Source organism: Felis catus, chromosome A3 (assembly GCF_018350175.1).
Source record: "Felis catus isolate Fca126 chromosome A3, F.catus_Fca126_mat1.0, whole genome shotgun sequence".
NCBI classification, from domain to species: Eukaryota; Metazoa; Chordata; class Mammalia; order Carnivora; family Felidae; genus Felis; species Felis catus.
In genome coordinates, this window is record NC_058370.1 from 12,505,775 (window position 1) to 12,519,062 (window position 13,288).

General features: G+C 47.3%; 2 protein-coding genes across 11 annotated transcripts in view; one reads left to right on the top strand and one right to left on the bottom strand.

Annotated features, from left to right (window-relative positions):
• Nucleotides 1-1,638, top strand: part of STAU1 (staufen double-stranded RNA binding protein 1) — an 83,000-nt gene extending 81,362 nt beyond the window's left edge. For all 9 annotated transcript variants that reach the window (XM_006929670.3, XM_023251122.2, XM_023251120.2 and 6 more), the window contains one exon: nt 98-1,638. In XM_006929670.3, the coding sequence (XP_006929732.1) occupies nt 98-113 (16 nt within the window). In that variant the 3' untranslated portion in view covers nt 114-1,638. The remainder of the gene's footprint in view (nt 1-97) is intronic.
• A 9,879-nt stretch (nt 1,639-11,517) lies between these two features.
• The window catches only part of CSE1L (chromosome segregation 1 like), a 46,735-nt gene continuing 44,964 nt past the window's right edge, over nt 11,518-13,288 (bottom strand). For both annotated transcript variants that reach the window (XM_006929678.5, XM_045053510.1), the window contains one exon: nt 11,518-11,942. In XM_006929678.5, coding sequence (XP_006929740.1) covers nt 11,853-11,942 — 90 coding nt within the window. In that variant the 3' untranslated portion in view covers nt 11,518-11,852. The remainder of the gene's footprint in view (nt 11,943-13,288) is intronic.

Here is a 13,288-nt window from a genome sequence, read left to right on the forward strand (position 1 = left end):
TTCAATGTCGGCTAATTTCTTTTCATTTGTAACATGGGCTTAATTCCCTTAAATTTCAAAACTGGCATCATTTTTTCATTTTTCTTTTTCCTTGAAGGTGTGGAAGGTGCTGAACCTTTTCTGGCCACGAACCGTTGTTAAAACCCCAACATATATACTGAAAATACTGAAACTGCTTTGAGAATTTGGAATTTCTGATACCTCCAGTGGGCTGAGACACGTGCTGGGTAAAGAAGCAGAGGCGGCAGTGGTGACGAAGGCGGGGACGCGAGGAGGCAGTGTGGCTGCGCGTGCGCGGTGTTTTGTGCCACACGCAGGCAGCTGCTTGCTGAGGGGTGCTGCGAGGCCTGCCAAGCGGCCCTGGCTTGACCGGGAAACCAGCAGGCCCCGGCCCCTGGCACCTCGGTGCTCGGCTGTCGTCACCCTTTGGGCCGTGTTAAGGACGCAGGAGAGAGCGCGCGCAACCTTTCTCAGACTGGCTCACGCAGACGCTTGGGACAAACCCTGGACACCCACGCCGGGGACAGGGGCCTTAGACCAGCCCCAGAGCCGAAAGCACCAGAGAAAATCAAATGCTTCCTACTCGGCGCCAACCATTCTAGTGTGCTACGGCCCCACCTCCGTGGTGCCCACACCGTCCCCACTGCTTTCTCTTCCAACAGATACGTACTCTTAGTTTTCTTATTTTCTTTTGATTGAAATGACACTATATAAATTTTCATTTGAGAGTTTCTCAGTTGTATCTAGTTACATAGCACAGTTTAGAAACTTGTCCGAGACTGACCCTACTGGAAATCTAATCAGCAGAGATCATATCTGTGTGTATGTGGTTCCACATTCTTACTTTGTCAGACTGAGCCAGGACCGTTGCAGCGATGCGGACGATGTGCCCTCTGGTTCAGCTGCAACGGTCTTGGACTTGTCAGCATCCTGGATGAAGTCTCCCATGGTTGTATAAATTGGACAGTTTAGGAGTTTTAAACTTTAATGATCATTTGTTTCCTTTTCTGTTTTATTTTTGTTAATGCAACAGGACTTAAATGAATTTTGGTCTTTGTTTTAAAGATTATTAAAAAAAAAATTGTGTGTCTATACATACGGCTCTTGAGGACACGTGGCTTTCACACTACAGGATATGGTCTCTGTGTAGTACGTCTAAACCCGCAGATGGATTTTCCTGGAGTGCTTTGTACCGCTGTTACATCTCCACGTAGGGCGGCAGAGAGTGGCCTGTGTTGAGCTCCGAAACTGTTGCTTTTGATGTTGTGTTACTGTGCACAGAAGCGTGTGCGGTAAGGTCCTGCATATGGTCCAGATGAAAAGCACCGTAGTCTTGCGAGTTAAGTACTGCTTTTGTTCGATTCATTGTTTACGCTGGAATTTTATCTCCCCATGGAATGTAAGTAAAACATAGTGTTTGTCACCAATAAATGGTAATACTAAATTTTTTTTGTTAATTTATTCTCAGATGCCACTACTGCTAGGTAGGTTCCCTCCCAACCTACCTCCTACCCTTTTTTTTTTTAAGGAAAAAACAAAACAAAACTTTGTAATGCTTGTGATTCTGTTTGGGCAAAATTCTGAAGATCTGAAATGACTTTATATCAAACCATTGATCAATAAACAGCTACTAATGAATTTTTGGTCCTTTCGAGCAGTATCTAAAGAAGTGAGGGAAGATGTGAGGGTGTGGAAGCGAGGCGTGTGGGCAGCCAGGTGAGGGGACAGGCCTCTCCTTTCCAACCTGACACTGTCACCTGAAGAAACGAGCCAGAAGAGGAGACTTCTCGACACTGTGAGTCTCACTTCCAGCCGGTGCGCTCACACTCGGAGGACGGTGAGGCACTCGCTGCGTTCAAGCCTGGCTGAGGAGCGGGCCGGCGGCTTTCTGTTTAATTTTAGAAGATGCTCATAGAGGTGGTTCGCTGTAAAAACCAGCCCGTGGGTGGGACCGCCAGGATGAGAGTGGTCAGAAGGTTATAGAAGAGTGCTCAGACACAGAAGGGGATTTGACGTCACAGGGAGAAAGCAGGGAGAGTTTCTCAATTGTGTCTAGTTACATAGCACAGTTTAGAAACTTGTCCGAGACTGACCCTGTTGGAAATCTAAGCAGAGATCATATCCGTGTGTATGTGGTTCCACATTCTTACTTTGTCAGACTGAGCCAGGACCGTTGCAGTGATGTGGACGGTGTGCCCTCTGGTTCAGCTGCAGCGGTCCTTTCCCTGGTCCCCTGGTCCTGCAATTTTCCTTTCCTTAATCCTGGAGTCAGCCATTTCTCCAAGGAGCTCTGGTCCCCTTTAGTGATGACCACATCTGAAAAAATAAGGTCGGGGGCGGGGGGGGGCGCTTGGCTGGCTCAGTCAGAGCACGAAATTCTTCATCTAGGGGTTGTGAATTTGAGCCCCCCACCCCACTGGGTGTAGAGATTAAAAAACATGGAAAGAAGCCACCGAGGTCTGGGTGTGCTTGGAGCACTCACTGCTACTAGGATGTTTCCTAGGCCTTCCGAGCAGACCTCTAGGGAACAGACCCATGTATGTGTGTGCGTGTGTGTGTGTCTAGTGTAAACACGCTCATCTTTTCTTTTTAAATGCTGGCTTTTGAGAGAGCGCGCGTGCGCGTGAGTGTGAGCGGGGGAGGGGCAGAGAGTGAGGGAGACAGAATCTGAAGCAGCCTCCAGGCTCCGAGCTGTCAGCACAGAGCCTGATGCAGGGCTTGAACTCACGGAGGGTGAGATCATGATGACCTGAGCCGAAGTCGGACGCTTAACCTGACTGAGCCATGCAGGCGCCCCCCCCACACTCCTATTTTTGTCTGTGATGTATTTAGAAGTCTTGCATTTATACTGATAGCACCCGGGGGTTCTTCATAGCTCTCTTCTGTCTTTAGTACCTTCTCCAATATTGAGATTGTAGCCAGTCTCCCGGCCTTGCCGGCCTCTTCTGCCCAGTGTTCCTGTGTGTCTGTTGGGGGTGTGTGGCCTCTGCCCAGCACCCCTCTCCCCCCTGCCTGACAGTATGCCCACTGGCGACCTCCAGCTGCAAAACGAAGATGGGAGGAGCAGGATGGTACAACCTTCGAAGAAATTCACAACTTCCAGTTGGCTGTGTGAGTGGCCCTCACTGCCAAAACTCCAGGAAGGGGAAGTTTCCCCTTTATATCAGGGATGTTGTAAGGATTTCCAGGTTTCTTTGACAGGAGGTTTTTCAAAGGTGATACATCTCTGGCTGTTTCAGGAGGTCCTTGAATGTTCTTCAATAGTGAGCTCTCTGGGAAGGCCCTGTAGCTGTCCTCTGCTACAGAGGACCCCCCTGCAGCACCTGTACCCGTGTCAGCAGGCTCTGAGAGAGCCACCTGGGAATGGAGTATGTGCTGTGTTTTACGCCGATATGATCTCTAAGAGTTACAAGGTTAGAGGCAAACAAGGTGCTTCTGCCCTTGGGACAATACGTGCACTCTGTTTCCAGACTGCAGGCAGGAAAGGGGATTGGAATGCTCCTGAGAGGTCTGAAATCATCAAAGGTGCTGTGGGTCAGTCACGAGAAGACTGAGGGTCTTAGGATTTGTGGGGCATTGGTCCTCAGAGGGGAGTGGCTTTTGTGGTCCTTGGGACAGACACACTTGGGTCTTGGTCACCCACAGTGGGTACACAGATGTCCTGTCAGGACTTTGGAAAGTTCCTCTCATCGCAGGGAGATTTTAATGAGTAAAGATGATTTCCGCAGAGCTGGTGGTTTCGTTACTGGTTTTCAAAGGCCTTCTTGAGCCACAGGAATGGGACCTATGGCTCTTAGAAAAACATGTCACTTGAGTCTAGATTTCCTTCCCCTGCTCCCCAAGCTCATGTGTGAAGCTTTGCAGGGCGAACACCCAGTGACAGCTTCCTTGGCCCAGATCCCAAGGTTATTAGAGATGGGATCTGTGACTGTGGCCCATGGGAAGGGAATCCGCATTCCCTAGAAGCAGCATGCTGCTTGCCTTACAGGAGCTATGAGCTCAGTAGAACAGGACCAGGAAATAAACCTGAGGACAGAGATGTATAGCTTTGTTTGTTTGCATGGGATTGAACGTTGGAAACTTCCACCACTGCTGTCTCTGCTTTTCGTGCTTAAATGTGTGCCCTTAAAAACAGACCAATATTTGAAATCTCCAAATCCATAAATAATGGATTTGTCAAGCACTTAAGCACTGCTGGATTGGCAGGGAGGGGTTAGCCAGTTTTCTTCAATCTGTCTTTTAAAAAATGTGGATTCTTAGAAGAGGCAATGGCCATTTTCTTGGAACCTCAAAGTATTTATTTAAGTAATCACTACACCCAGTGTGGGGCTTGAACTCACGACCCCAAGATCAAGAGTCCCATGATCTTCCAACTGAGCCACCCAGGCGCCTCTCAAGTCTGATTTTTGAAAAACATTTCTGGGGCGCCTGGGTGGCTCAATCAGTTAAGCATCTGACTCTTGATTTCAGATCATGATCTCATGGTTTGTGAGATGGATGGAGCCCCAACAGTCCTGTCGGGCTCTCTGCCCTGACAGCGCAGAGCCTGCTTGGGATTCTTTCTCTCTCGGTCCCTCCCCAACTTGCACTCTCAAAATAAATACTTAAAAAATATATAAAAATATTTCCCTTGGGGACACCTGGCAGGCTCAGTGTGTGACTCTTGATCTCCAGGCCATGAGTTCGAGCCCCATATTGGGTATAAAGATTACTACCTAAAAATACAATCTTTTGAGGTGCCTGGGTGGCTCAGTCAGTTAAGTTTCCAACTTTGGATCAGGTCAGGATTTTGCGACCTGAGTTTGAGTCCCACGTCGGGCTCTGTGCTGACAGCTCAGAGCCTGGAGCCTGCTCCACATTCTGTGTTTCTCCTTTCTCTCTATTCCTTTGTAGATTGCTCTACAAATATTCATCAAAACCTGTTTCGACAGACCTACCCACGAGGCTTGCAAGGACAACTGAAAAATTTAGAAGTTATCCCCAAATCCTCCATGTTACCATTTTTTCCATCCCTTTTAGCATGTGGTTCTTTTCACGATCAGACATGCAGAGCACACAAAATGGTGCTGTTACAAAGCTGAGCAGGGCCAGAGCAGGCAGGCTCCAATATGCCATCCACCCGCCTCACGGGAACCTGTGGGCTCTGGGTCAGCCTCAGCTCATCACGGTCACCCCAGCTTCCTTTGGCCGCAGAAGCAGCAGAGTCTCCCTGACCTCTGACATTATGGAGTGGGGGTAGATGGAGGAGCACTCGGTCCCACTCTGGAGTGACCCAAATCCTTACTGTCATTGTTCAGACTCTGCCTTTTGCTCGTTGATTTTTGTAAAAGATTTTTTAAAGTTTATGTATTTTGAGAGACAGAATGAACAGGGGAGGGGCAGAGAAAGAATCCCCAGCAGGCTCTGCACTGTCAGCACAGAGCTTGGCATGGGGTTTGAACCCACGAACTGTGAGATCATGACATGAGCCTGAACCAAGAGGCAGATGCTTTACTGACTGAGCCACCCAGGCACCTCTATATCTTGCTTTTTAAATCGTGTATTTTCTCTGGTTGCCAAAAAGGCCTCCCTCCCCAAGAACTGGCCGGAGTTTCTCTAGGATTCGGAAGCCCCTTGGGCTTTTGTTGTTCAGTCCAAATACCCGCTGGGGGTCCGTGGCCGGTGTGTGTCCTGTGTATTGCGCGCCCGTGTTCATCGGGCAGATGGTTAGATGGGGGAGACCTGTGCAGACAGTGTGGAAGGGCAGGCCTGGAAGCTCTCCTCTGGGCCAATGTTAAGCTCCCGTCTGGTTGCTCTTTCATGGACAAAAGCGATGCAAACGTGGAAGGGGGAGTCAGACTCCTCCACCTAAGGAACCAGAAATATGCGGGCCTTCCCTAGCCTGGGGGAGGGGGACAAGTTGGTTTCTGGCCGTGTGGGAAGGCGGCTGTGCTCATCACTATACCACCAGTGCCGGCATTTTAGGCCATGTTGAACGGCTGATTTGGGGGAGTCTGGGCCTGGAGGATTTGTTGGCAAGTCTGTTCTCTGAAAGCCCCAAGGTCTGAGTGGCCCCAGACGTGGCCCAACCTTTGTCACTGCTCTCCTTGGCCATGTAACATTTTCCAGAGGGCCTGCGTGAGGGAGCAGCACGGTAGAGGGTAGCCTCCCATGTGGACGAGGCTTCTGTGCTGTGCTCCTGAAGGACCAAGGTGCTATAACGTAGGTGGACGAATACCTAACGTTTGGCAGAGGAGCTGGTTGGAGGCCTTCTTGGAGGGGGAGGCAGTGTGCTGACCTAGACGGCAGTGTGAGCTGCTAACAAGCACAGGTACTGGCCAGCGGGTCAATCCCGACTCGTCCCCTCTTTGCTGAGACCTCAATTTATTTCACCTCTCTGTGCCTCAGTTTCTCTCTCTAAATTAGAAAACCGCTTCTCTTGTGCACTTAAGACAATACACGTAAGTAGCTTCTCAGAGCGCCTGGTGCCGGGAGTACTTTGTAAACACCCTTCTGTTGTTCTTACGGCCCAGAGGAAGCCGTTGCTCCTGGTTTGTCTTCATGGTCCCACCACTCAGGGCAGTGGGTGGAGAGGAATTTGCCCACTTCCTTGCTGGAAATGCTGAGTCTTACTCTTGTTCATTCTGTCCTGTCCAGCTCTCACGGTCGTCCCGCTGGGATGCAGGCCCTCGTCCACTGCAAGTCTCTCAAGAAAAAGTACAGTGACACACTCCACAGGAGCGAGAATTTATGTCTGTCTCCTCTGTAACCGTAGGGAGTGGGTGACTTTTTGGAAGAGGTCCACTAACGGGGCCTACTTACCCTCTGCCTGCCTTTGCTCCAAACTAAAGGTGTTCATTAATTGCACGTCTTTAAATACGATCCCTTCTTAACTTTTTCAGGCCCTGGAGCTCCAGACGGCATGCACAGCTTTTACCATGTCTGTGTGTCTTCTTGATGGATTCACTTGTACTTGGCTTTATCCTGAATCAGTGTTCACCAACTTAGTTTCTGGTGCAGGAGGTCTAGGACTCAACATTTATTTCTAATAAGGTCCTAGGTGATGCTGTGGTACTTTGAGAAGCACCATCCTAAGCAGTAATATTGCTAGTGATTTGCTCCTAATACAGCACGTATAACCGTTAAGTCACAGATGTTCCTTTTGACTGCACCACGACCCCTTCTACTCACGTGGAGAAATGCTGCCTTTGAGTTAAATGGAGGACACCTCTGGCCACACGATTTCAGATGTATCTCCCCTGGCTCTGGAGACTGCTGTTAAAGTTCAGAGCCAGTCCTTGGGACTAAAGGGAGTTTCCTTCAGGACACTGGCGAGGACTGGATCGGTGGCTTGTGGCAGGAGGGTCAGAGCCAATCGTCAGGTGGTCACATGGTGTGGCGTTTGGAATGCGTCACCTGTGGCAGTTGGCTCAAGTTTGTTGTCCCCGCCCTGCTTCTCCCTGTGAGGGTTTTGTAGCTTCCCTGACTGACCAAGATGCTCAGCAGGCCCATGACTGCGGCTTCTTCCCTCTTTCTGCCCAACAGAAGAGCCTGTCCAGCTTTCGTAGGACACTTAAGCCTGCTCTGTGAGTGGGAGGCCCCGACAGGTGCCAGGCTCTACTTCCTGTTGTCCTGTAGACTTTCTTGGGAGACAGATCGGGACATCTGCTTAGCTGAGGTTTGCTACAGGAACCCAGGCACCGGGGAGCAGTAATCATTTTCTCCTCTAGACTCAAGGGGACTACTCTAATTCCCTGCAAGGAGATGGGACCCTGTTCCGATGCAGTAAGCTGCTTTTCTCCTAACGTTTCCCACCTAGCTTTGTGACACATCTGAGAAACTTTTCCCTGACCTGCCTTTTGTGGCTTACTCTTCACCTGGACGGTGCTTTCACGATGCCACGTTTTCTGTTTATATCCTCTTAATAGAGAAGGGAGGAAACCCAGAAATGGGTAAATGACTTCATGTAGCTCCTGACTGCCTTCTCCACGTATCACACAGCAACCCCAGTCCAGAAGGGTAGGTGGATAAGGGGAGTTGCCCACCCATGGGCAGGTGTTCCTGTGTATCTGTAGCCAGACCTTCTTAGCTCTTTTAGAGAATCCACTAGAAACTACCTGGAGTTATTTCCAACTGATCCATGAAGCTCCTTTGCCCTACAAAAGAGCAGTCCTAATACCCCAGGGTGGACCCAAGGGTAAGTCCTGCCTTGTGGTCACACATCAGGGCTACCACGTCTCTCCCAACAGGAACAAAAGGGCACATCCAACAACCAAAAACAATCCTAGTATTTATACTTTTAAGGGGTATCTGGGTGGCTCAGTCGGTTAAGCGTCCAACTTCAGCTCAGGTCACGATTTCAGGGCTTGTGAGGTCGGGCTCTATCTACACTGACAGCTTGGAGCCTGCTTCGCATTCTGTGTCTCCCTGTCTCTCTGCCCCTCCCCTGCTCATGTTCTCTCAAAAACAAACGAAAAAACATGTACACTTAAGAAGTTAGCAGAGTACTTCATGATCATGCCCTTATTAACCGATTTCCTATTTCTGACTTGTGCCAAGCCCTATGCTGCCTGGGTGTAACTCCCGGTCCCATTCCCATCCAGCTGTGTGACCTGGTAGCTTCCTCCACCTCTCAGGAATAAGGATCACAGACCTCTCAGATTTTCAACCAAAGACTCACATCCAGTTCTCAAAAGTTTCCATGGAACACTGGTAGTGGGAGGCTTGACAGGGAGCCGTAGCGATCTGGAGAGCCGCAATGGCCCGTGAGAGCCAGTGAGCTGCAAAAAGAGCACCTTGGGGAAGAGTTAAAGAGATGCCATGTGACACGCAGAATGAGAAAAAAGCCAGGATCCAAATATAATACAAGCTAACATGGGACTTGGCTTTCAGCAAGTGACGGGAGTATGACAGAAAAAAAGTCCATTTGACCTTGATTCTAAGAATGTTCTCTTTTAAAGAATGCAAAAGTCAAGACCCTGGGCCCAGGGAAGAGGAAATGCAGCCTTGACACGCTGCCAGGCCTGGGACTCAGCTCTCTCTCTGCCGCCAAGAAGTACTGTTCATCACTTTCTCCCTTTCAAAAGAGACCTACAGATACTGCACAGAGTGAAGCGCCCCTCCTGTGACAGCATGAAAGCGAAGGGACAGCAGACACACGAGAGACACCTTTCGTCGATGCTGAGGTGTCAAGAGACACTAGCCCAAGTTTTGAAGATAAAAAGAATCAAAGAATGGCATCACTAAAAACACCCAAAGAGACCCCAGGAGGGTAGAAGAGGGGTCAGCTGGAGTCTTACTTTCCACAGCAGGGAGGTAACAGATGCTGAAGGCTGATGTGTCAGGAGGAGGAGGAACTAGGAGCTACAGACAGCGCAGGCCGAAAGCGGATGTCTCCAGGAGTGGAACGTGGAGACTTGTCCTCAGTTAACCTCATAGGCACGTCAGTTTCATTAAAGCCAAACTGGTTATGCTGCACAAGTGGAAAAATGAGATCGCATTTTCACCCATCAAAATAGCAACAAAGGAAAAATGCCCAGTGTGAGTTGGGGGTGTGCTCAAAAATTGGCCCCGTTCGCACTGTTAGGAAACAGAGATATAAAGACTGATGTGTAAGAAACATTCAGTTCAAGAGTCTATCATTTCCAACAGTAGTTTTTCAGTTTTTCAAAAAGCATATAAAATTATAAATTATCTCAACTTGGTTTGGGGGGTGGGGGGGGCAGAATATTTAAAGGCAGGAATATGAAGGATCTTTATATACATTTATAAGCAGAAATGTTACTTTTAAAAATCAGGTTGTTAAAAGGGAAGATGTGCATAAAGGAATCCATGGGCCCAGCAGGAGACTCTCATGAGGAACTCTGAAATTTAGCTACATTTCCCCCATGTCTCAAACTACCCTGGCCAGAGTGCACGCCTTACCTAGGCCAGGACCTTTCTGGAAAGTCTTCCCACACCCCAGAGCTCCTAGAGTACTGGTAAGATAGGGCAGTGTTCTGCACTGCTCAGTAACAAACACTTCCTCCCAGCTAGGCCCCCTGCTGGTCCTCAACCCCACCATGAACAATTAAGTAGCAGCTTCTATTTATTAGTACTTACTCTATATATGTTCTCCTCTTTGAGTACGTCGTTATGTCTCCGCACCATCCTGAAAGTGTTTATTACTGTTTTTCAGAAGACTGAGTAATTTGCTCAAAGTCACACAAGTCGGTGGCAGAGTAATTCAAACCAGATTGGCCCTATTTCAAAGTACGAACCCAACTCTTTAAAACCACAAAGAATATGCTTCACCACTGAGGAAGTCACTAAGGCCTGTCAGAAACTCATGACAAATCATTTCAAAAATCTTTAAAAGCTAAACAGATAAACCCTCAGATGATGGAATAAGAAACCTCAACAGAATTAACTCATGCCAGACTAAAAGAAAGTAAGCACCAGTCTTCCTATTCAGAAATGATCTTAAAAGGAAACAGTTCACAACCTGATCAGTCCTCCAAGTTTAAGATGCTGTAGTTGAGCCCTGGCTGCAGCAGTATGTACTATTCCACGACAGCCTCACCACAAAGAGCCAAAAAGGCGCTCTTGGAGCTTACGTAAGCAGCAAACATAACCATCGCCACTGACTGTTTTCCACTCCAGACTGTGTAGTTTAAAAGTAGATCCCAATACTATCTCAATATCCTTCCGCCGATGACCACTTACATAGTAATATAATTTAATGCTCTGTCACTATGTCAAAACAAAAGTGATTAGATTGGGACAAGAACAATTAAGCTGGACAATTTCTCAAGCAGCACGACAAAAACAACGTGAAGAAAAAGGATTCAAGTCAGGTACCTGAATTGTAAAAGAAATCAGTGATCTGTGAAGAATGAGATTCTAGTTTAATCTGCACTACACGGACAACAATTCCAGCATAAATAAACTGCCTCTCAGATGAGATAGTCTGCTTACTTCCTAAAAACGAGTGGTCATGGAACTTGCCCAGGCAGCCTTGTTTGCTAGCATATACCCATTCCTGTGACTCACCTCGACCTCAGGTTCTAAGATGCTGTGGTTTGAAAAGCTCTAAGTAACCTCCAATCTGCAAAGAAGACATGCTTTGAGTGAGAGCAGACTCCTACACTGTCTAGAGTATGGGACAGCCTCGTGAAGCCAGGCAAAGCATTTCTCTCCCATCCAGAGGAAACCATCTGCCTAGAGTTCATGCTGTCGCCTGGGAACAGGTCCAGAAAAGTTCTAATAGATAAGCTCCAAATCTGTATTAATGTTCCCTTTTCCCAGGTAAGGAAAAACTAATCTGAGTTTGAATTTGAGTTAAATTCTTCATTATTAAGTTATCAGCACCAAAAACCTGTCCTTAAGATGTTCTTGGATACATATTTGAGGGGGCTTTTTTTTATTGCTGATTACAGATTTCAAACTTGAAATGTGCATTTCTTGGCAAGTTACACCAGTGATTCTTCACTTACATTTCCAATAAAAGCTTAAGGAAACAGACAAAAATACAAAGGATGAGAGAAACACAAACAGCGATGCCTCAAAACAAAAGGATTTAGTAACAGAAAGAAGTCTCCACGCTCAGTGTCCGTCACAATTTTAAAGTTCTCCCAACAATGCAGATGCTCATCATGATCATGTACTGAACTTATTAATACCTGTCCCTTGAAGCTGCAAACTGGAAAAGTCAGCCACTTACATTTAAGATCATACAAACCACCTAATTTGCTCAGGGTTCAGCTTAAAGCAACATTTAATATTCATTACAAGATGGAATTTGTGACAAGTTCAAAAGGAAAACTTGCTTAAATGCAGCTGTACTCTGACGTCTACGAAACGTTCCCAGGCTTAGCCAATTTGGAAAATGCAGTTCAAAGCAGTGTCACACTGGCCGCCTGAAGGTATCCTTGGAGATACTGGAGCGCTTCTGCATTGAGGCTGGTGCTCACCATTGATGGAACCTACCAGAGATGGAAAACACACATGCTAGTTGTTGGAGAGCCTAACAAACCAACACAAGCCCTGTCTTCTATGGGAGAACCACCACAGTCCGTCACCAAGGGCTCTTACTGGGATTTATAAGGAGATCAACTGCTTTATGCCTTCAAAGTTGGACAGGTCTCGGGACGCCTGGGTGGCTCAGTTGGTTAAGCGTCTGACTTTGGCTCAGGTCATGATTTCATGTTTTGTGTGTTTGAGCCTGGTGTCAGGCTCTGTGCTGACAGCCTGGAGCCTGCTTCGAATTGTGTGTCTCTCTCTGCCCCCACCTCCCCCCAGCTCATTCTTTCCCTCGCTCTCTCCAAAAAAAAAAAAAAACTGGACAGGTCTCAAAAGCAGATCCACAAGGAATTGCTGCTGTTCAGCGTGGTAGAGGTACTGTGATATTAAAAACTATATATGCATCACGGACCAACAAGGACTTTTTTTTTTTAACGTTTATTTATTTTTGAGACAGAGACTGAGCATGAACGGGGGAGAGAGGGAGACACAGAATCTGAAACAGGCTCCAGGCTCTGAGCTGTCAGCACAGAGCCTGACGCGGGGCTCGAACTCCCGGACCGCGAGATCATGACCTGAGCCGAAGTCAGACGCTTAACCGACTGAGCCACGCAGGCACCCCCAACAAGGACTTTTTCTAAAGTACATGTGGGTTAAATGACATGTTGCCCAAAGAGAAACAAATGCAACATGATTGGCAGGATGCTGATCATTTCTAAAGGTCAGCACATGATGGTTTGTTATGCTGTTTATTTGTTTTTCTGTGTGTGTGAAGTTTTCCATAACACAATGGAAAACAAAAATTTTATCAGATAATCTAGAAGATTTGGTAAAAGGTGCTAGCTAATGCAACTCTACAGCCATTATTAGGTTTACTCCATGATCCATTCTTTAATTTTTGAGTATGCTTGCTGTGGCTAAAAAAACCCAAAAAAACATTTATATGTACATGTACGTGTGTGTGTGTGTGTGTGTGTGTGTGTGTGTGTGTGTGTGTGTGTGTCTGCAATAAAAGATTATTTTAATCTGGGAAATAAACATTTTTCTATCCAAAGAGTTTTAGGGCACCTGGCTGGCTCAGTCAGAAGAACATGTGGCCCTTGACCTCGGGGTCTTGAGTTGAAGCTCAGGTCAGATATAGAGATTACTTAACTAAAACTTTAAGAAAATTATTTGCGTAAAATCTATTTCTAGCACATCATTTTACTAAAGAAAATTAAGGCCTAACTATAATTCAGTGGGATGTTTGATCACGCTGACCAGTGAAGACATGCGCCAGAGTAACTGCTACCTTCTTGGCTTCCCAAAA